This window comes from Bufo bufo, chromosome 2 (assembly GCF_905171765.1).
Source record: "Bufo bufo chromosome 2, aBufBuf1.1, whole genome shotgun sequence".
NCBI classification, from domain to species: domain Eukaryota; kingdom Metazoa; phylum Chordata; class Amphibia; order Anura; family Bufonidae; genus Bufo; species Bufo bufo.
In genome coordinates this window covers 11043595-11067476 of record NC_053390.1, presented here as the reverse complement: position 1 = coordinate 11067476, position 23882 = coordinate 11043595, and the positions used below count along the sequence as shown (strand labels likewise).

Sequence of the window (23882 nt, the reverse complement as noted above, 5' to 3'; positions counted from 1 at the left end):
CCCAATGGTAGCCGGGTCTCCAGACCCTGAGGAGCAAAGCAGCTCCAACCATGATCCTCCTTATTGTAGTAAAATTTTGTCCAGTTATTCTTGAAAGGCAAAATGTGTTGGCAGAGAGCAGGGCTCGTTTCCAGACAAGGTCCGGCTTTTCAAATTTTTGAGTTTTATCAAGTCATGATTCACTGTATGTAATAAAAGTCAGGACCGACTGTAAACCAGAATCCTGGACTTTGTAAGGAAGTTATAGAAGCTTTATAAGGCTGGGATCACAAGTGGTGTTTTTGTGCAGCCGGGAGAGGATTCAAAGTGAATGCCTTCTTCCAGCCTAAGGTGTTGTCTTATGTTGCTGTTACTAAGGTGAGATGGGACACAGTCTAGACCACCAGCCAGCTGGTAAACAGCAGAGAGCACTGCAAAAAAAAAAAGGGGGTTAGTCAGCACATCCTAATGCGCAGGTGCACGCTGCCATGGCAATGGAAGCTACTGAAACAGTGGGCGCTGGAGCAACCCCTTTAATAGGAATGTTATAAGTTTGTCGACTCTGTAATTTAGATTTAAACAAAAATATATATTTCATTTTGTATCTTTAGTAGAAAATTCCCATAAGAATTCTGAGGGAAACTTCATGTTGTCACTAAACTATAAAGTAGAAGATGAAGACAACATGCAGTGCTCTTCAGGAGAAAACCTTAATGTACATCAAGGACTTCACAGTACAGATCTGTCATATAATCCCCCTGTTCATGAGGAATCTTCTGACCAATCACAGATTGCTACCACAATTGCTGGTCAGAAAGGGGGTGAAAGGTTTCAAGAGATCACAAAAAGATCAAGTCTTTCTACAGACAGAAGAATTCGCACACAGGAGAAGCTGTATTCATGCCCAAAATGTGGGAAATATTTTGCATATAAATCAGCGCTTGTTCGACATGAGAGAAGTCACACAGGAGAGAAGCCGTATTCATGTTCAGAATGTGGGAAACGTTTTACAGTTAGACAAACTCTTGTTAAACATGCGCTACGTCACACAGGAGAGAAGCCGTATTCATGTTCAGAATGTGGGAAACGTTTTAGTGAGATCTCAACTCTTATTAGACATAAGAGAATTCATACAGGAGAGAAACCGTATTCATGTTCTGAATGTGGGAAATGTTTTACACATAGATCAAGTCTTGATGTACACCAGAGAAGTCACAGAGGATTGAAACCGTATTCATGTTCAGAATGTGGGAAATGTTTTAGTGAGATCTCAGGTCTTGTTACACATGAGAGAATTCACACAGGAGAGAAACCATATTCATGTTCAGAATGTGGGAAATGTTTTATACAGAAATCAAGTCTTGTTAAACATGAGAGAATTCATACAGGAGAGAAACCGTATTCATGTTCAGAATGTGGGAAATGTTTTACACAGAAATCAAGTCTTCTTACACATGAGAGAACTCATAAAGGAAAGAAGCAGTATGCATGTTCAGAATGTGAGCAATGTTTTACGCAAAAATCTGATCTTGTTAGTCATGAGAGAAATCATAGAAGAGTAAGGATACGATCACAATTCCAGAATTTAGACTTTGATTTTGATTCTAATTAAAGAATTACATTATTCGATAACAAATAAAATAACAAAAAAGAAATACCCACAGTAACCCCATGTTGCCCATTAAGTGGCACTTACTATTAATATGAGGCACAATGAAGTACAAATTAATAAAACCAAGTGCCTCACATTAATAGTAACACAATCAAATACCTTCTCACATAATGGGCAACAGGATTAATATGTGGAGGTACATGTTGGAATTAATTAACAATTAATGTGATGCACATGGAAGCCCAAATTGATAAAACCACATGCCTCACATAGTAAGACCATCAAGTGCGTCCTCACGTAATGGACAACACGAGATTAAAATGGTTGTGCAGCTATATATAGATGACCTAGCCTCAATGATCCTAATCCATACACGGCTGGTGCTGGATATACAATGACGGGGAACAGCAATCGCACCGAATCCTGTCACTTAACCACTTGTAATGACCCGGAGTTGGGCCATTACCACTTTTACACCCAACTACTGTTTCTGATGGTTAACTTAATGCATTTACACTCACCTAAAGAATTATTAGGAACACCATACTAATACGGTGTTGGACCCCCTTTTGCCTTCAGAACTGCCTTAATTATACGTGGCATTGATTCAACAAGGTGCTGATAACATTCTTTAGAAATGTTGGCTCATATTGCTAGGATAGCATCTTGCAGTTGATGGAGATTTGAGAGATGCACATCCAGGGCACAAAGCTCCTGTTCCACCACATCCCAAAGATGCTCTATTGGGTTGAGATCTGGTGACTGTGGGGGCCTTTTTAGTACAGTGAACTCATTGTAATGTTCAAGAAACCAATGTGAAATGATTCGAGCTTTGTGACAGCTGGAAGTAGCCATCAGAGAATGGATTCATGTTCTCATTCTGTTTACGCCAAATTCGGACTCTACCATTTGAATGTCTCAACAGAAATCGAGACTCATCAGACCAGGCAACATTTTTCCAGTCTTCAACAGTCCAATTTTGGTGAGCTCGTGCAAATTGTAGCCTCTTTTTCCTATTTGAAGTGGAGATGAGTGGTACCCGGAGGGGTCTTCTGCTGTTGTAGCCCATCCACCTCAAGGTTGTGCATGTTGTGGCTTCACAAATGCTTTGCTGCATACCTCGGTTGTAACGAGTATTTCAGTCAAAGTTGCTCTTCTATCAGCTTGAATCAGTCGGCCCATTCTCCTCTGACCTCTAGCATCCACAAGGCATTTTTGCCCACAGGATTGCCGCATACTGGATGTTTTTCCCTTTTCACACCATTCTTTGTAAACCCTAGAAATGGTTGTGCGTGAAAATCCCAGTAACTGAGCAGATTGTGAAATACTCAGACCGGCCCATCTGGCACCAACAACCATGCCACGCTCAAAATTGCTTAAATCACCTTTCTTTCTCATTCTGACATTCAGTTTGGAGTTCAGGAGATTGTCTTGACCAGGAGCACCCCCCTAAATGCATTAAAGCAACTGCCATGTGATTGGTTGACTAGATAATTGCAATAATGAGAAATAGAACAGGTGTTCCTAATAATTCTTTAGGTGAGTGTATGTCATGTCCTTCACACTGTACATATGTATTCCTATGAAACTGTTAATGTTCATGTAATAACCTGGTTCAGCAGCAGATGGCAGCAGACTTGTCAGAGCTACTTAGCATAGAAGGGAACTTATCTTTCCTTTCTCTCTCCCTGTAAGGAGGGGAGGTTCTAGTTAGTAGGAGTCAGTTTCAACTCCCCCCCCCCCCCTCCTGGGGACAGGTTGTACAGAGTTGGAGGATCTCCCTGTTGGGAGAAGGAAGCAGCAGGCCCGCGTCCCTGTTGGACGTGTGGCTTGCCTAGGCCAACAGAGCAACGTTTGGCTCTTCTGGGCATTGAGGCTAAAGCCTAGAGCTTCACAAGCCAGGAAGAAGTTCCGCTGGATTTACAGATAAGGAGACAGACTCAAGATAGAAGTCGCAAGATAGAATTTTTTATTTAATATTGCCAGCATAGCAGAGCTGAGAAAGTACAGATACAGCAGAGAAGAGTTTGTTGCAGAAGTTGTTGCCTGCCACAGTCAATGCTAAAATCTGTTGGGAATCAAGCTAAAGTCTGGAAACTGTTTGGATTACCGTTTATTGAAAGTAAAGCTGCATTTGAACTTCATACAAGGTCTGGACTCAGTTTCTTCTTCATCATCCAAGTTAAATACCCCCTTTACCACTTGCTTTGAACTACAACGCCTGAGGTTCCAAGGCATCCAGGTAGGAGCACCATGACAAGTGCTAAAATAACACCATACAGGGACATTGTAGGACACTCTACACCACTCTGGCATTCCTACACCTGGTTACCACCAGTCTCACTAAAAGGGAGCCTTGTGCTCTCGTTGCTAATATGCAATTGGCATCACGACAAACAACTCAAAGACTGAGCAACGCACTCCATCAGTTGGGGACTTCGGGGGGAGTGGCCCACTGCACATTTAGATGCCACCAGTGATTGCTGCCTATGTGAGGTAAGGCAAAGGGATGCAGCTCCCTCTGCCTTTCAATTGGAGACCCTGCAGTGAAATTGCTTCTAAAGCTTCCCAGGCCTGCCATGGTAAGCTCCCTCTATCCCAGTGATGGCTAACCTCCGGCACTTCAACTGTGGTGAAACTATGACTCCCAGCATGCTCCATTAATTTCTAAGACGTTCTTAAACAGCCAAGCAAGTGTGCATCTTCGGAGCCGTAGTTTTACCACAGCTGGAGTGCTGGAGGTTATCCATCACAGCTCCAGGCTGTTACATTTTATCTGTTCGGTATGAGCAGAGCTGCTTGCCCTGAGACACCAGATTGTGCAGTGGGGGAAGCCTCCAAAGCCCTCGACTCATCCTTGGCCAAAACAATATGATACCTATTCCAGTATTCTGCTCCTTCTTCATTTTCATTAATATTATCAGTATTGTTTTATGGAAACTGGAGAGAAGATGTAGACCAGCCTGAACCTTCATGGTATGGACAGAATGTCCACCACCAAGGGATTGTCTTTCTGATATAGTGAGTCTCATAGCCATCAGGTCTACTTCTGGCACATATCTTCTCTTGAATGATCTAATGAAAGATATCTGTATTCAAAGACCACTCCCTGTGAAGTGAGTAACCAGACTCAGATGGTCTGCCACCGTATTGAGAGATGAATGTGAACCGCAGAGAGAAAGGGCCTCTGCCCACTTGAGAAGTAACCCCACTTCCTCTAAGTCGTGTAATTTTTCCTTACTGCTTTCCCTCTGATCAGTGGATCAAAATGTGGCAGGGACAGACAATTTTCCCTAAGCTGTCTTTGGTTTGAGGGTAATGTCTGCTCCTGATGACTCTAGGTGCCCCTCACTGAGACATTATCTAGATAGCACCCCAACCCAGTAGGGTTACATCAGTTGTCAACAGGCACCAGCAAAACTGGATCATGTAATCCCTGTCTATTTGGTGATGCTGCCACCTCGAGGATCAATGGGTTTTCTGTGACGGAGTACATTTTGTCAAGGCCCTTCTCAGTGCAATTCCAATAGTACAACACCTCTCTCTGTAGAGGTCTTAAGTGCCAGAGAGCCCAAAGGACTGCTTAAGATGCTGCTGACATTAAACCTTTTGTGAGGAATATGGATTATTATTTAATGTCAGCCATGTTCCCACACCAGCCATCTGCTGTCAGATAGCAGAGGTAGTGAACTCCACAGGGGGGCCCTGCTTTCACAGACATAAACCAGATGCATATTTGTGTCCCTGTGGCCACGATGAACCACCGTGGTCATAGTTTGGTGGTGGGATTCCAGGGAGGGAAGATATATATATATATATCTCCACACAGAAACCAAATAACAGTACCATGCTTGACTCTACTGGTAGCCGGAACCCAGGCGGATCCATTGGTTCCAGAACCACTTCCCTGCAACATTCTGGTCTGGAGCCATGAGCCCTAATCGGTTTTGTGGCTCATTTGCTGCCAGCCCCAGCAGAGGGGGAGTGGACCCCTACCAGAGGCCGGGAGGGGATGGGCCAGCTACAGGTTAAAAGGCTTGTGCCAGCAAGCGGGCGGGTCTTTTCTCTGAAGGGAGGTCACATCGTGCCATGTGTTTAGAGGAACCTGCAACCTGCTGACATCACTGCCTCCTATGTGACTACAGCTAAGAACTCATCACAACCCAAAGGACTCATATACCTGTTAAACTGACCTTTTTGTTTTGCTTAACCCTGTTTGTACCACGCCATCTGTATTTACCACTCAGACCACTGTATATATTTTATGTGTATATTGTTTTATGTCTAGTGAGGCTAGTTTCACACTTGTGGCAGGACGGATCCGACATGCTGTTCACCATGTCGGATCCGTCCTGCGGCTATTTCGCCATGCCCCCGGGCCGCCGCTCCGTCCCCATTGACTATAATGGGGACCGGGGCGGAGCTCCGGCGCAGCACGGCGGTGCACGGCGAAAGCCGCCGGACTAAAAAACCTGACATGCAGTAATTTTAGTCTGGCGGCTTTCGCCGTGCACCGCCGTGCTGCGCCGGAGCTCTGCCCCCGTCCCCATTATAGTCAATGGGGGGGGGCATGGCGAAATAGCCGCAGGACGGATCCGACATGGTGAACAGCATGTCGGATCCATCCTGCCGCAAGTGTGAAAGTACCCTGAGCCCTTAAGGCAATTAAATATATAATTTAATTTTGTGCTGTTCTGGTATCTCGATCACGAATCCCCACGTCCGTGTTTCTGCCTAGTTATACACTACTGCGGGTTGGTTTCTCACCCTATATAATCCCGTTAGTGGACTGGGCTTATATCAAACGAGAAGCTGGTGGCAGTCTTCCCGGGCTGAGGAAGCGCTGTTTTACTGGGGCAGTGAAAAGGCTTCCTCAGCTTGTTGCCTCTCTGTGCCCATGTGGACAGGAGGCATCTGTGTAAACTGTACCAAGCTGACCTTATGTGTTCCCAGGGAGGGCATAACGTCACGTCTTCGAAACCAGTGACTTAACCGTATCTCATAAGCTCGACGTAGTTGATGTCAGGCAGGGCCACGAGGTGCGGTATTCGTCACAGTGTAGTATTCCCTGTGAGGGTGACAGACTTTTTGGGCCTGTTATGGATGACATTCTGGAAAAAGCGTTGGATAGAAAAATAGTTTTTCCCATGGAATCCAGATATTTCCACCAGCGACATTCCTTTCACATGCAGAGACGTAATAAACCTGACCAAAACAAAATACATCATGTTGGCAACATCCAAAAGGGAGAGGAAAAGTCTTCCTTTTTGACCAGGATAAATCCTCCAGACAACAAAATCCATGACGCCAGGTGTAGGGTTACAGGATAGAATTAGACTCTCTGCCACCAGAAAGATTCATGACAAACGCAATCCTGACTTTGGAAAAACAACAGCTCTTGGAAACTCAAATCTTACTCCTTTTACAGAAGAACGTTATGGTTCAGGTGCTATCACATCAAGAACGGAAAAGGCTTTTATTCCCTGGTATTCTTGGTAAAAAAAAAAAAACAAGCGGTGCCTACAAGGCTGTAATAAATTTAAAGCACTTGAACAAATTTGTACAGTACAAAAAATTCAAGATGGAAATGATCAAGTCAACAATAAATCTACTAACGAAAGATGTCTTCATGGTGACATTGGATCTGGCAGATGCGTATTACTACACTCACCTAAAGAATTATTATTATTAGGAACACCTGTTCTATTTCTCATTAATGCAATTATCTAGTCAACCAAAACCCTTCAAATGGTAGAGTCCGAATTTGGCGTAAACAGAATGAGAACATGAATCCATCCTCTGATGGCTACTTCCAGCAGGATAATGCACCATGTCGCAAAGCTCGAATCATTTCAAATTGGTTTCTTGAACATGACAATGAGTTCACTGTACTAAAATGGCCCCACAGTCACCAGATCTCAACCCAATAGAGCATCTTTGGGATGTCGTGGAACGGGAGCTTCGTGCCCTGGATGTGCATCCCTCAAATCTCCATCAACTGCAAGATGCTATCCTATCAATATGGGCCAACATTTCTAAAGAATGCTATCAGCACCTTGTTGAATCAATGCCACATTGAATTAAGGCAGTTCTGAAGGCAAAAGGGGGTCCAAAACCGTATTAGTATGGTGTTCCTAATAATTCTTTAGGTGAGTGTATATACAACAGGTTAACATGAAGCTCTATAGCCCAGTGGTTAAGGTTCTTGACTTTAATTTAGAAGGCTGTGAGTTTGAATCTCAGCAGAATCATTTCAAAAATAGAGGCTGAATAAAACTTAAATAGACACACCAACCTTTTTAATTTGTGTAACTATTATTTTTTACTGGGAAAGGTGGCAACCCTAACAGAACCCCTGCTCCCCGGTGACCCCCCATAACTGTTTTTATAGTTATGTCTAAGGAGATGTGTGGGGGCTTATTTGAGGGAAATCTGTCTTTTTTGACAATACAATTTTGGGGTGTGTATGACTTGATCACTTTTTATTCAATTTTCTTGGGAGATAAAATGGAAATGGCACCATTATTCTGTATAGAAATCACTATATCACAGTTTAGTGCTGCCACCAGGGAACTGGCCTGAACTGGGATATACTAAGAATTAGCCTGAAAGCCTAGTACAGGCTGCGGCTCATTTTCAGAACAGGGTGCTTTCCCTGATCTGCGCTGTGGGAAGGCACGTCCGTTTTTTTAACACTCTCAGATGCCGTGGTGACATTTGACAAATGCTACAAGGGGGCCCACTGAGATTTATTTCCCAAGGGCCAACATGAACCTGGAGCCGGCCCTGTCCTTGCTCTTTTCCTTTGATTCCCGATTTGTTTAACCAGATTATTGGTGCCAAGGTGTTCTCCAAGTTGGACTTAAGGGGGGCATATAATCTGGTCAGGGTCAAGGAAGAGGATGAATGGAAGGCGGCTTTTAATACTCCTGAGGGGCACTTTAAGAACCTGGTCATGCCTTTTGGGTTGACCAATGTTCCTGCGGTTTTCCAGCATTTTGTGAATGACATTTTTCACCACCTTGTGGGGAGTTTTGTAGTCGTGTATTTGGATGACATTCTATTTTATTCTCCAGACGTGGAGACACATCAGGATCACGTTAGACAGGTGTTACAGATCCTAAGAGATCATAAATTGTATGCAAAATTAGAAAAGTGTGTTTTTGCTGTACACTAGGTGCAGTTTTTGGGCTACCTGTTGTGATCTTCAGGTTTTCGAATGGATCCGGAGAAAGTCCGTGCTGTATTGGACTGGGATCGACCCGAAAATCTGAAGGCTCTTATGCAGTTTTGGGGGTTCACCGAGTATTACCGAAAATGTATTCAGAATTATTCGACAATAGTAAAACCCATAACAGACATGACTAAGAAAGGGACAGATGTCTCACTGTGGTCTGATTCGGCATTGCGAGCCTTTTCTGCGATTAAGGAATGCTTTTCTTCTGCCTTTATATTGGTGCAGCCGGATGTATCACAGCCTTTCATTGTGGAAGTAGATGCGTTCAAGGTGGGGGTAGGAGCAGTTTTATCGCAGGGCCCGTCACCTGGTAAATGGCAACCATATGCATTTTTGGCCTCATGCACACGACCGTTGTGTGCATCCGCGTCCATTCCGTAATTTTTCACAGTTTAGCGGCGGTCCCATTCATTTCTTTGGAGCTGTGAAAAGAAACTGATAGTCCTCCGTTTTTTCTCCGCGTCCGTGATCCCAGTCCGTCCAAAAAATATAACCTGTCCTATTCTTGTCAGTGGAAAACGGAGGATCGACCCATTCAAGTCAATGGGTCAGTCAAAAAAAAACGGATGCACAACTGGTATGTCATCTGTGTCCGCGTCACTGACAGTGAAAAAACACTGTCGTGGGCATGAGGCCTTTGTCTAAAAAACTCTCCCCCGCTGAGAGAAATTATGATGTGGGTAACAGAGAGTTACAGGCCATTAAAGTGGCATTTGAGGAATGGCATCATTGGTTGGAGGGGGTGATTCATCCGATCACGGTATTCACTGATCACAGAAATCTGGCCTACCTGGAGTCAGCTAAACGACTGAACCCGACAAGCCAGATGGTCCCTGTTTTTCACCAGATTCAATTTTACTGTCACCTATTGTCCTGGGGTTAAGAACTTCAAGGCAGCTGCCTTGGAACGTAGTTTTCCTGGAGGTGGTGATTTCGAAAATCCGAGTCCCATACTGTCTGAAATGGTGGTGATATCCATTCTTTACCCTGACCTAGAGGTGAAGGTGTTAAAGGCCCAGGGATACGCACCGGATTCATGTCCCTCTGGGAAGCTATTTGTGCCACCGGATTTGCGTCACAAGGTGTTTGAGGAATATCATTGTACGGTTCTTACAGGACACCCTGGAAGCAGATCTACTGCCGACCTCATCACTCGTAGATTCTGGTGGCCAGGGTTGCGTAAGTGTGTTAAGGACTATGTGTCAGCCTGTAGTACCTGTTGTTGTGCCTTTTCATAGGTAAATACATTAATATCCAATTCATTATTGTCAAAATGGATGTTCATTGCCTTTAAGAGCCATGCTCGACTATAGTTACAATTTTGTATGTCTTGAGTAGGCCAAATTAAGGTCACACAAAGGTTTCTGCTCTTTAATGTTATTCTTCTCATGAATGTACCAGTCTGAGAAGAGGCCTCCTTGTCTACTTATAAATTTATGACGGGAGATAAGATAAGAAGCAGCTGGTGATAATTACCTATACAATTAGGCATTTATTAATGAAGCAAAATATATGATATGTATGTATTCATTTAATGAGCCTTAGTTAGTCCTTAGCATAAGACAATCAGTAGGACATATATATATTTGTTTATATTATATTGTTATATGATACGAAGACAACATGTATCCATTATATTATATATATATTTCTCATTAGGGGAATATCTGTCTCAAGAAGAGTGTCTGTGAAGATGTGTGTTTTGTAACAATTAATCACATCTTTGGTAAGACAGAGGAGGTACTGATATCTCTGTGAGAAAACAAGCCATTTACGATCCATAAATTAAGTGTGAGAAACATTCAAAAGAGACGCCTAGAGGTCTGTCTCTAATTGCTACTAGTGTCAGAATTAATCCCTATGGCTTTGAATTAAAGCTTCTAAGGTCAAAATGTATATTCAGACTTGCATAAGTTAACCCTATATACTATGATGCAGATAGCTTATACAGCAGTGCCACCTAGGTATGAGTAGGTGACATTACAACAGTAGCAAAAGTGCATTCTGGGTAAGGTTATGATGTCACATTTTATCAATGGTCACGCCCATCCGACAATGATTGGAAAATTCCAAACTAGGAAGGTGTGTCTAACTGATAAGTTTGGGATCATAAGCCATACACAGGAGGAAAAAGAGAAAAAAGAAGGAAGGAGAGGAGAAGTTGAGGTCTATCAAGATGAAAGCCATGGTGAGATGTGCTATGATGGACCACCCAGCTTTCCTAGGAGCAGAAGTGAGATTCCTACTAGGACTTGGTAAGAGACACAGAAAATGATATGTCATTTTATTAAGACTAATTAGATAGTGTGGGTGAAATTATACCATCTAGATTGGCGAATAAATAAATAATTAAATTAATTGATCATCTCCATATTGAGATGTAGTCTTAGGATATTGTGAGGCTTCATTCTACCTGCAGAAGAATCTAGACTCATAATCTAGCAAAGCATTAAATGATTGCTTTTATATATATATATATATATATATATATATATATATACACTGCTCAAAAAAATAAAGGGAACACAAAAATAACACATCCTAGATCTGAGTTAATTAAATATTCTTCTGCAATACTTTGTTCTTTACATAGTTGAATGTGCTGACAACAAAATCACACAAGAAATAAAAAATGGAAATCAAATTTTTCAACCCATGGAGGTCTGGATTTGGAGTCACACTCAAAATTAAAGTGGGAAAACACACTACAGGCTGATCCAACTTTGATGTAATGTCCTTAAAACAAGTCAAAATGAGGCTCAGTAGTGTGTGTGGCCTCCACGTGCCTGTATGACCTCCCTACAACGCCTGTGCATGCTCCTGATGAGGTGGCGGACGGTCTCCTGAGGGATCTCCTCCCAGACCTGGACTAAAGCATCTGCCAACTCCTGGACAGTCTGTGGTGCAACGTGACATTGGTGGATAGAGCGAGACATGATGTCCCAGATGTGCTCAATTGGATTCAGGTCTGGGGAACGGGCGGGCCAGTCCATAGCATCAATGCCTTCGTCTTGCAGGAACTGCTGACACACTCCAGCCACATGAGGTCTAGCATTGTCTTGCATTAGGAGGAACCCAGGGCCAACCGCACCAGCATATGGTCTCACAAGGGGTCTGAGGATCTCGTCTCGGTACCTAATGGCAGTCAGGCTACCTCTGGCGAGCACATGGAGGGCTGTGCGGCCCTCCAAAGAAATGCCACCCCACACCATTACTGAACCAATGCCAAACCGGTCATGCTGGAGGATGTTGCAGGCATCAGAACGTTCTTCACGGCGTCTCCAGACTCTGTCACGTCTGTCACATGTGCTCAGTGTGAACCTGCTTTCATCTGTGAAGAGCACAGGGCGCCAGTGGCGAATTTGCCAATCTTGGTGTTCTCTGGCAAATGCCAAACGTCCTGCACGGTGTTGGGCTGTAAGCACAACCCCCACCTGTGGACGTCGGTCCCTCATATCACCCTCATGGAGTCTGTTTCTGACTATTTGAGCAGACACATGCACATTTGTGGCCTGCTGGAGGTCATTTTGCAGGGCTCTTGCAGTGCTCCTCCTGCTCCTCCTTGCACAAAGGCGGAGGTAGCGGTCCTGCTGCTGGGTTGTTGCCCTCCTACGGCCTCCTCCATGTCTCCTGATGTACTGGCCTGTCTCCTGGTAGCGCCTCCATGCTCTGGACACTACGCTGACAGACACAGCAAACCTTCTTGCCACAGCTCGCATTGATGTGCCATCCTGGATAAGCTGCACTACCTGAGCCACTTGTGTCGGTTGTAGACTCCGTTTCATGCTACCACTAGAGTGAAAGCACCACCAGCATTCAAAAGTGACCAAAACATCAGCCAGGAAGCATAGGAACTGAGATGTGGTCTGTGGTTACCACCTGCAGAACCACTCCTTTATTGGGGGTGTCTTGCTAATTGCCTATAATTTTCACCTGTTGTTTATCCCATTTGCACAACAGCATGTGAAATTGATTGTCACTCAGTGTTGCTTCCTAAGTGGACAGTTTGATTTCACAGAAGTGTGATTAACTTGGAGTTACATTGTGTTGTTTAAGTGTTCCCTTTATTTTTTTGAGCAGTGTATATTGATAGAACATTCTTCGCCAAGCTAAGTGATGGATTCCCACAGGAGAGACTTATTTCAAGTCCTTCCTATTTAAGATATGGTATAGCAAAGATCCTAGATCCCTGTTATTTGTCTTAATAGTCTTACCAAAGTTATATATGTGAAAATAGTCCAGGATGGGGCAGAAGGATACAGTTATCTCTTCTAAGTTATATCCTTGGATGGATTTGCCCATCTTGAAGCCATGTGATGTGTAGTTGGTTAGCGGGGGGGGGGGGGGGGGGGCAGAATGTATTTAGCATTCTATATTGATGTCTAGGATTAGACATGCCCATCTTGATATCATGAGGTTTTCTCTGAACAGAAGTAATGTATATAACTTATGTTCCTACTTTGATATCCTAACCTAATAATAGCTTGGTTATAATGTGACAAGTTATTTCCACTCACATGTATTGTTAAGCTTGTAATGCTTTATATTAATGATATATATATATATATATATTCATTTGCATGTATCATTGTGTTTATTTACTTATATATGTTTATAACCTTGTAACCAATAAATCTGCATATTTTTATAATACCTCTGTATCATTGTATAATGCAGAACTACATTTTATCATTAACGTCATCTCACGTCAAAAAGAACTTATTTATCTGAGGAAATAGTCGGACTCAGATGTGAATTGTATCAATTAGGTTGTCTACAATTCACCAGGTCATGATTTTAAGAATTTATGACAAATTTTATAAATTTTATTTTTTTATGGTTAATTATTTTTATGATCATAATTAATAATTCTTAATTGAATTATTACCTACCGACATAAATGGAGGCCCCAGCGAGATTTTGATTGATGAGATGACATATTAATGATAAATTGTCATGTATATTGTTGCTGGCATTAGAATGCTACAGCCAGATCACGTTTACAACCCTTAGAAGGGCGTGGTCTATACATAGTCATTATTAATGTCCTGGTACTGAAGGGGTTAAGCCCATACCAGAACCGCAGATGAGTTGTTGCAGTAAAGTGTTATTACACAAATGCAACCAGTGCATGACATGTAAATCAACTCAGGAGTTGTTTGTCTATGCTAAACACAATTGATATTTTTGTATCGCCAGAAATTAATAGTAAATTGTCCCAAGATAGGGAACAGATGTAGGTCTCATTAGCCTAGGCGGTACAGGGTCCGGTTCTAGTCCTTTGTTTGACTCAGGAACCTTCCTATTAATTCCTGGCCAGTTAACTCCCATAGTTGGAGATTTACCCCCATATACAGGGAGGTTGAGTTTAGTAGCTCAGGGCGTTACAGGATAATAGAGGAACTTTATACATAAAGTCTGACCCAATGTTATTGATAAATAGAATCTATAAGAGAACAGTTTTAAACAGGTTAATTGCTATGTATAATAATGTAACCATGCTTTCTTATAGGATCCTAATGTACAATTTGCAATTGTTGCAGATATGATAATCCCCTAAGGGGGGAATTGTTTTTATATATCTCTGATTAATCGTTTCAGATTTTTTTTTTAAATCTGTTTGTGAATTTTTTTTTTTTTTAAGCAGAGTACCTAGAACCTGCTAATTTATTTTAGTACTAAAAAGCGCAAAACTGTATTTAAATAGCTCTGTTAACTAACCCTAATTGCCTTAAAAAGTCTCCTAAGGGAGGGGTGAGGAGCACATTCCTAAATCTAGGTAGATGTCAGTGAAAAGGTCAGAGGTCGCAAAGCTGTGCTGCGAGCTGATTTCTTAAGTCAGCCTAATGGAAAGAAAGAGTAAGATTCTCCCAACTCCATTGAATGTAAATTCTTTATCTCATGAAGTAAATAAAGAGTAAAGGAAAAGTTGTTTAATACTTCGCTGACATAAAAATGTCCAGTAAACAAAGCAAACGGCTTCATTAAATTTATAATTATAGCAAGTCAATAAATGATTAATGATATTGATTACTAATCAATTTTTTCCACAGGATCATTAACATAATGTTTGTCTAGAGTTTTTTATTTCAGTTCTAAAAACGCCAAGAGATGAACTAAGATTGAAAAATCAAAAATTTGAAGATGGAAACACATCATAAATTTCATATGATTGGTGGTGGTATCGTATGACTGAAAAGAGACTGAACAGTTATACTAACCATATTGTTTGTCTATCAATGGTGACTAACTTGTCGTCACTGTATTCCATGTAGATATATGGACGCATATATATTACTCTGTTTTGAGGTAGTCTCAAAGTATTGATTGGGTTATTATCCTAAATAGGCATAACACCTAAGGCTGCATTAGCCTAGCAGAGGAAGAATAGTTATATCTATTCATGATACCCTGTAGTTTGTTTTTCTTTGGGAAAAAAAAGAAAAAACATAAAAGTCCTCAACTTGCTGCTGGCTAAAGTATGGCATAAGTCAAAGGCCTAAAATAGGCAGGTATATGTTTGATAAAGTTTTGCTGCGTTGTTGCTCATACTGTCTGTTGTTTTCTTAAGTTTAGATGGTGGCCCAAGATGGGATCACGTGTAGATGGAAGGACAGATGGCGGAATCCTAAAAGTCTTTGTATCCGGAACCAAGAGAACCTGAGGTCAAGGCTATCCGTGACGCAAGAGACGTCCAGTCGGAGCCAACCCAGATGTATCCAAGATGTATCTAGGAGGGACAAGTGGGCAGAGCCCCAGGAGATTCGACAGCCGCTGCAAAAGTACATCACACCAATACAACATGACAAAGTATTCGAGATCGCAGACATGAAGATATGATGCCAAGCACCCCTCGTTGCCAAGTTGCTAACAAGCCAGGAAGCTATTACTTCCAGTTTTTTATTTTAGCAGCAACGTTATTAAGTTAGAGGACCAAAGAAAGATCTTAACTAGAGACACGTTTCCAGAAAGTCCAGAAAACGACCGAAACGTCTTTCTCTCTACAGTGGTCATAAAAGAAAAGAACAAAACAATTGTATAATATGCGTTCTATGAACCAACGTGTTTATCACTAATACAAAGAAACGTAACCTAGTTAAACTAATCGTAAAGTTTGTGTGTTAGATTTGTGTCGTAAAAGTACACACAAAATTGTGATACATTTATTCCAAGGTAAAACCTGCGTTCCCCAATCCATAATGATTTGGAGCATTTAGCCCTTTATTGCATTTCAGCCTATTCAACCTTCTAATAACGAAATTGAATATGCTGAAAAGGGGGGATTTGTTGTGCCTTTTCATAGGTAAATACATTAATATCCAATTCATTATTGTCAAAATGGATGTTCATTTCCTTTAAGAGCCATGCTCGACTATAGTTACAATTTTGTATGTCTTGAGTAGGCCAAATTAAGGTCACACAAAGGTTTCTGCTCTTTAATGTTATTCTTCTCATGAATGTACCAGTCTGAGAAGATGCCTCCTTGTCTACTTATAAATTTATGACGAGAGATAAGATAAGAAGCAGCTGGTGATAATTACCTATACAATTAGGTATTTATTAATGAAGCAAAATATATGATATGTATGTATTCATTTAATAAGCCTTAGTTAGTCCTTAGCATAAGACAATCAGTAGGACATATATATATATTTGTTTATATTATATTGTTATATGTTACGAAGACAACATGTATCCATTATATTATATATATATTTCTCATTAGGGGAATATCTGTCTCAAGAAGAGTGTCTGTGAAGATGTGTGTTTTGTAACAATTAATCACATCTTTGGTAAGACAGAGGAGGTACTGATATCTCTGTGAGAAAACAAGCCATTTACGATCCATAAATTAAGTGTGAGAAACATTCAAAAGAGACGCCTAGAGGTCTGTCTCTAATTGCTACTAGTGTCAGAATTAATCCCTATGGCTTTGAATTAAAGCTTCTAAGGTCAAAATGTATATTCAGACTTATATAAGTTAACCCTTTATACTATGATGCAGATAGCTTATACAGCAGTGCCACCTAGGTATGAGTAGGTGACATTACAACAGTAGCAAAAGTGCATTCTGGGTAAGGTTATGATGTCACATTTTATCAATGATCACGCCCATCCGACAATGATTGGAAAATTCCAAACTAGGAAGGTGTGTCTAACTGATAAGTTTGGGATCATAAGCCATACACAGGAGGAAAAAGAGAAAAAAGAAGGAAGGAGAGGAGAAGTTGAGGTCTATCAAGATGAAAGCCATGGTGAGATGTGCTATGATGGACCACCCAGCTTTCCTAGGAGCAAAAGTGAGATTCCTACTAGGACTTGGTAAGAGACACAGAAAATGATATGTCATTTTATTAAGACTAATTAGATAGTGTGGGTGAAATTATACCATCTAGATTGGCGAATAAATAAATAATTAAATTAATTGATCATCTCCATATTGAGATGTAGTCTTAGGATATTGTGAGACTTCATTCTACCTGCAGAAGAATCTAGACTCATAATCTAGCAAAGCATTAAATGATTGCTTATATATATATATATATATATATATATATATATATATATATAAAAAACCAGATAATGCAGCAGCACAGTCAGATATGATGTACCGGGTGCAAAGTCCCCACAGAGGTCGGCTCTTCCTCCACGATATATATCAAACGAATGATGAGGCAGCACTTCCAGTATAGGGTGAACGGGTGTGGACCCCAAACTTTGTTCAAGCGACGTTTCGGCCTGCTCAATGAGGCCTTTCTCAAGCTAAATAACAGTGCATATGACAGGGTATATATACCCAACAATCAATACAAATCAATTACAATCAGTGATTGGGCGTGACTCCAGTCAAGTCACGTGATCATTAACCATATGAATACATAACATAGGTGCATAATAAACATTCTCATGTTGCAGGCGTACAAACATTTCATAAGTGTTCATAGTAGTATCAAAACAGATAAATAGAGGTGAATCTCTGTGCTTCAATTATAAAATAGAAAATGTATCCCTCTCTATTCAATACATTATTACCCATAGTGGACACTGTGCAGAAAGTGTTAGGTGCATATGGGGTTAAAAACATCAATAATTGGTACAGCTGTACCTAATCATAAGTTAAAAACAAAGGACAGAGCTCACCACACTATGACACTTGGTATCTGCCGGCATTGGCGTCCCCCCGTCAACGATGCACATGCGCCGAGCCAGACATCAATAGCCACGCCCCCCGACACAGCGGCGCTCACACGTGACCACTCCATGGACCGCAGCGTCATCCTCTGGAGCGCACCGTAAGACACGCAGCCGTGAGGGGAGGGAGGCCAAGACATGTGACTCAGCGTCAGACGCACAGCGCACGGGGGCGTGTATTAGTGACCATGGTGATGTAAACAATCGGGAGACCTGCGGGCATAAGCACTGCCGCCGGGACATATGTTAATGCAGGCAATCTAGATAGCAATACACTTGCAGGAGCATATAGCTGGCCTATAGGATAGGCGATCTGACTCTGCAAACTCACACAGAGTGACTGCCCACTCAACAGTGGCCATCACTATTGCACCCCATTGGTGTGTGGTTACAATGGGACACACTTCCCATCTGTCCACACCTATAGCACCGATATGTGTATATCACCACCAGCTCACAAATATGAGGCAAGTGAGATCACACACTACATCAGTACCAAAAAGAATGACTGTCACTTTTCAATAAAAATAGCGTGCACTATAGTGACAATCCAAGTCGTCAGTCGCAATCCCGCTAGTCTCCACACAATGGTCACTATCACAATCTTGTATCCAAGGTCATTGGGCGGCTCCATCCAGTATACAGACAAAGGCTCATCAAGTTCATCAAAAGTCATCTAGGATAAATGAAAATAACATCAATATAAATTGATAATCTAATCAGACATATTAGCACTGTTACATGTCTCCTATCACGGCAGTCAGCCGAGATAAGTGCATTGGGTGAACTTTGCAACAACGGCTTCCTCACGGTCAAACCGGCCAATAAGGGGGGAGCCGTTGTTGTGATGGACACCCAATGGTACGTCTCAGAAATACAGAGGCAGCTGGGAGACCCCCTGGTGTATAGACAGCTGAATCATGACCCTAAATTTGATGTGATGAAGGTTATCACTAGTATACTTGATAGAGCAAAAGTAGGAGGTTTGATCGATGAAGCTCTCTACAAGTATTTATTGATAACACATCCCAAAACACCATTGATATATGTGTTACCTAAAATTCACAAGAGTATACAAAATCCCCCGGGGAGACCCATCGTCTCCGGGAGGGAGTCTGTGTTTTCCAACATAGCTATCTTCTTGCATAAGATATTGAGAAGGTTTGCTGTTGAAGCCAGATCCTACATACGAGATACAGGTGATTTCCTGAATAGGATTGCTAATGTAGAAGTGACGGCTAGGACTCTGCTAGTCTCTTTTGATGTGGTGAGCCTTTACACCTCTATCAACCATGATAGGGGTGTAGAGGCAGTCAGGAAATGTCTAGCTTCCACCCAGTACACTGATGAATGTAGGGAGTTCATATTGGACCTGCTCGGTGTAGTGTTAAGGTATAATTATTTTGCCTTCCAAGATGGCTACTTTCTACAACAGCGGGGAACCGCAATGGGTTCGAATATGGCGCCGACTTACGCCAACATTTTCATGTCGGGCCTTGAGGCTGAACACGTCTATGTGTCCCACCACTTCGGCTTGGTACGAGGGTGGTGGAGATACATAGACAATGTTTTTGTCATCTGGGACGGCACTGAAAGTGAGTTGGCCAATTTTCACACCTTCTTGAATGCAATAGACCCAGAAATACAGTTTACTCTGACGTACTCCACCGAGCAGGTCCAATTTTTGGACACCATGGTGATCAAACAAGGTACGGTACTGGTGACCGACTTATACACCAAACCGAAGGACTGCAATAAGTTGCTGAAGTTTGAGAGCTGTCACCCACGGTCCATGGTTAAAACCTTACCACGGAGCCAATTCCTCCGCGTGCAACGTATAGTTAAAGATCCCAAGATATGTGACATGAGATTGTCGCAGATGGCGGACAAGTTTGTCAATAGGGGTTATCCTAGAAGACTAGTTCACAGACAACTGGATGGGCTTGAATCTAGGACCCCTAAAGACAACAATAATAAACAGATTAGAGTGCCTTTCATCTCAACTTTCACTGAGGGTAGCTATCAGGTAGCAGATGCTATCAAAAAACACTGGCCAATATTACATAGTAACTTTAAAAAGGTCAAAGAATTTGCCGTTCCTCCCCTGATGTCCTATAGGCGAGCCCCTAGTCTGAGGGACAAGCTAGTTAAAGCTGAGGTGTCTGGGGGCAAAGCCCCAGTGCAGACCTATCTTGGTCGCAAGAAATATGGATGCTAACCTTGTTTAGGCTGTGTAAACTGCAGCTATATGTTAAAGGGAGATAAATTTACACACCCGATACTGAAGAAACAATTTGAGATACGGCACTTCTTGACCTGTGATAGTTCGTTTGTGATCTATCTCTTGTCTTGCCCCTGCAATCTCTTCTATGTAGGGGAGACTATTTGTGAGGTCAAGACCAGGATGAACTATCACAGGTACTCGATTCGGCAAAAGAGGAGAGATCTCCCTGTGCCTAAGCACTTTATTGAGGCAGGGCACGGTGAAAAAGATCTCAAATTTAGGGTGATTGATCACATACCCCCACTGAAACGGGGAGGTAACAGGGAAAGATTACTTAAGCAACGTGAGATCATGTGGATCCATAGGCTACATACACTTAAGCCCGATGGCCTTAATGCCGAATGTAGATGGGAATTATGTGGGTGATGGATAGGTGCTGCGCTCACCGACGTGGGGTTCCTTGACCGCCCTGTCTGTGATAGGAGACATGTAACAGTGCTAATATGTCTGATTAGATTATCAATTTATATTGATGTTATTTTCATTTATCCTAGATGACTTTTGATGAACTTGATGAGCCTTTGTCTGTATACTGGATGGAGCCGCCCAATGACCTTGGATACAAGATTGTGATAGTGACCATTGTGTGGAGACTAGCGGGATTGCGACTGACGACTTGGATTGTCACTATAGTGCACGCTATTTTTATTGAAAAGTGACAGTCATTCTTTTTGGTACTGATATAGTGTGTGATCTCACTTGCCTCATATTTGTGAGCTGGTGGTGATATACACATATCGGTGCTATAGGTGTGGACAGATGGGAAGTGTGTCCCATTGTAACCACACACCAATGGGGTGCAATAGTGATGGCCACTGTTGAGTGGGCAGTCACTCTGTGTGAGTTTGCAGAGTCAGATCGCCTATCCTATAGGCCAGCTATATGCTCCTGCAAGTGTATTGCTATCTAGATTGCGTGCATTAACATATGTCCCGGCGGCAGTGCTTATGCCCGCAGGTCTCCCGATTGTTTACATCACCATGGTCACTAATACACGCCCCCGTGCGCTGTGCGTCTGACGCTGAGTCACATGTCTTGGCCTCCCTCCCCTCACGGCTGCGTGTCTTACGGTGCGCTCCAGAGGATGACGCTGCGGTCCATGGAGCGGTCACGTGTGAGCGCCGCTGTGTCGGGGGGCGTGGCTATTGATGTCTGGCTCGGCGCATGCGCATCGTTGACGGGGGGACGCCAATGCCGGCGGATACCAAGTGTCATAGTGTGGTGAGCTCTGTCCTTTGTTTTTAACTTATGATTAGGTACAGCTGTACCAATTATTGATGTTTTTAACCCCATATGCACCTAACACTTTCTGCACAGTGTCCACTATGGGTAATAATGTATTGAATAGAGAGGGATACATTTTCTATTTTATAATTGAAGCACAGAGATTCACCTCTATTTATCTGTTTTGATACTACTATGAACACTTATGAAATGTTTGTACGCCTGCAACATGAGAATGTTTATTATGCACCTATGTTATGTATTCATATGGTTAATGATCACGTGACTTGACTGGAGTCACGCCCAATCACTGATTGTAATTGATTTGTATTGATTGTTGGGTATATATACCCTGTCATATGCACTGTTATTTAGCTTGAGAAAGGCCTCATTGAGCAGGCCGAAACGTCGCTTGAATAAAGTTTGGGGTCCACACCCGTTCACCCTATACTGGAAGTGCTGCCTCATCATTCGTTTGATATATATATATATATATATATATATATATTGATAGAACATTCTTCGCCAAGCTAAGTGATGGATTCCCACAGGAGAGACTTATTTCAAGTCCCTCCCATTAAGATATGGTCTAGCAAGATCCTAGATCCCTGTTATTTGTCTTAATAGTCTTACCAAAGTTATATGTGTGAAAATAGTCCAGGATGGGGCGGAAGGATACAGTTATCTCTTCTAAGTTATATCCTTGGATGGATTTGCCCATGCCTGAAGTCATGTGATGTGTAGTTGGTTAGGGGGGGCAGAATGTATTTAGCATTCTATAATGATGTCTAGGATTAGACATGCCCATCTTGATATCATGAGGTTTTCTCTTAACAGAAGTAATGTATATAACTTATGTTCCTACTTTGATATCCTAACCTAATAATAGCTTGGTTATAATGTGACAAGTTATTTCCACTCACATGTATTGTTAAGCTTGTAATGCTTTATATTAACGATATATATATTCATTTGCATGTATCTTTGTGTTTATTTACTTATATATGTTTATAATCTTGTAACCAATAAATCTGCATATTTTTTATAATACCTGTGTATAATTGTATAATGCAGACCTACATTTTATCATTAACATCATCTCACGTCAAAAAGAACTTATTTATCTGAGGAAATAGTCGGACTCAGATGTGAATTGTATCAATTAGGTTGTCTACAATTCACCAGGTCATGATTTTAAGAATTTATGACAAATTTTATAAATTTAATTATTTTTATGGTTAATTATTTTTATGACCATAATTAATAATTCTTAATTGAATTATTACCCACCGACACTGTGCACGTGCTAAGGTGACACGTACTCGGCCTTCTGGATCTCTACTCCCGTTACCCATCCCGTCCAGACCATGGACTCATGTATCCATGGATTTTATTACTGATCTACCTAATTCTTTAGGAAAGACAGTTATTCTGGTGGTAGTTGATCTCTTTAGCAAAATGGTGCACTTTATAGCGTTGTTGGGCCTACCTAATGCTAAAACACTTGCAAAAGTATTTGTTGATAACATTGTGAAACTCCATGGCATCACTCTGTTTCCAGATTCTGGAAGGCGTTTCTGTACTCGATTGGGGATACAACTGTTCTTTTCTTCGGCTTTTCACCCTCAGTTGAACGGACAGACGGAGCGCACAAATCAGGGTCTGGAGACTTACTTGAGATGTTTTGTATCTGCAAACCAGGAGGAGTGGTCCTCCTTTTTGTCTTTGGCAGAGTTTGCGATAAACAAGTGTAGACAGGAGTCCACTGGTGAGTCGCCGTTTTTTGGGGCATATGGGTTTCACCCGCAGTTTGGCACATTTTCTGGTTATGATACTTCTGGTATCCCTGAGGAAGAATGTTTTTTTGTCATCATTGTCATCTATATGATGGAATATTAAAAATAACTTGAAGAATATGGGCAACAAGTATAAACGTGTGGCTGACAGGAAACGTATGAATGGTCCGGACTTAAGTGTGGGTGATTCTGTGTGGATGTCCACAGTTGAAGGTACCGTCTTGGAAGTTGGGTCCAAGGTTTATTGGTCCATATAAGATCATGGCCATTATTAATCCTGTAGCTTTTTGTCTTGAACTTCCTCTGAAAATTCATAATGTGTTCCATAAATCTTTGTTGAAGAGATATGTTGAACCTTTGGAGCCGTCTTCTTTGCCACCCGCTCCTGTCATGGTGGATGGTAGTTTGGAATTACAGATCGCCAAGATAATTGACTTTCGAGTTCTCCGTAGATCTCTTTAGTATCTTATCCACTGGAATAGCCGGACCATGGACCTGTGGAGGATCACGTGCTGCAGCTCAGGACCAGGTGTCTGTGCTGTAGAAGGTGAACGGCTA

General features: G+C 41.9%; 1 protein-coding gene across 1 annotated transcript; it reads left to right on the top strand.

The window, feature by feature from the left end:
* Window positions 1–781: 781 nt before the first annotated feature.
* LOC120990613 (gastrula zinc finger protein XlCGF71.1-like) lies at window positions 782–2099 on the top strand (the record flags this gene model as incomplete). The annotated part of the gene is made up of 1 exon (XM_040419533.1): window positions 782–2099. A coding segment is annotated over one exon (810 nt), but the record flags the coding sequence as incomplete, so codon positions are not given.
* Between the last annotated feature and the right edge of the window lie 21783 nt (window positions 2100–23882).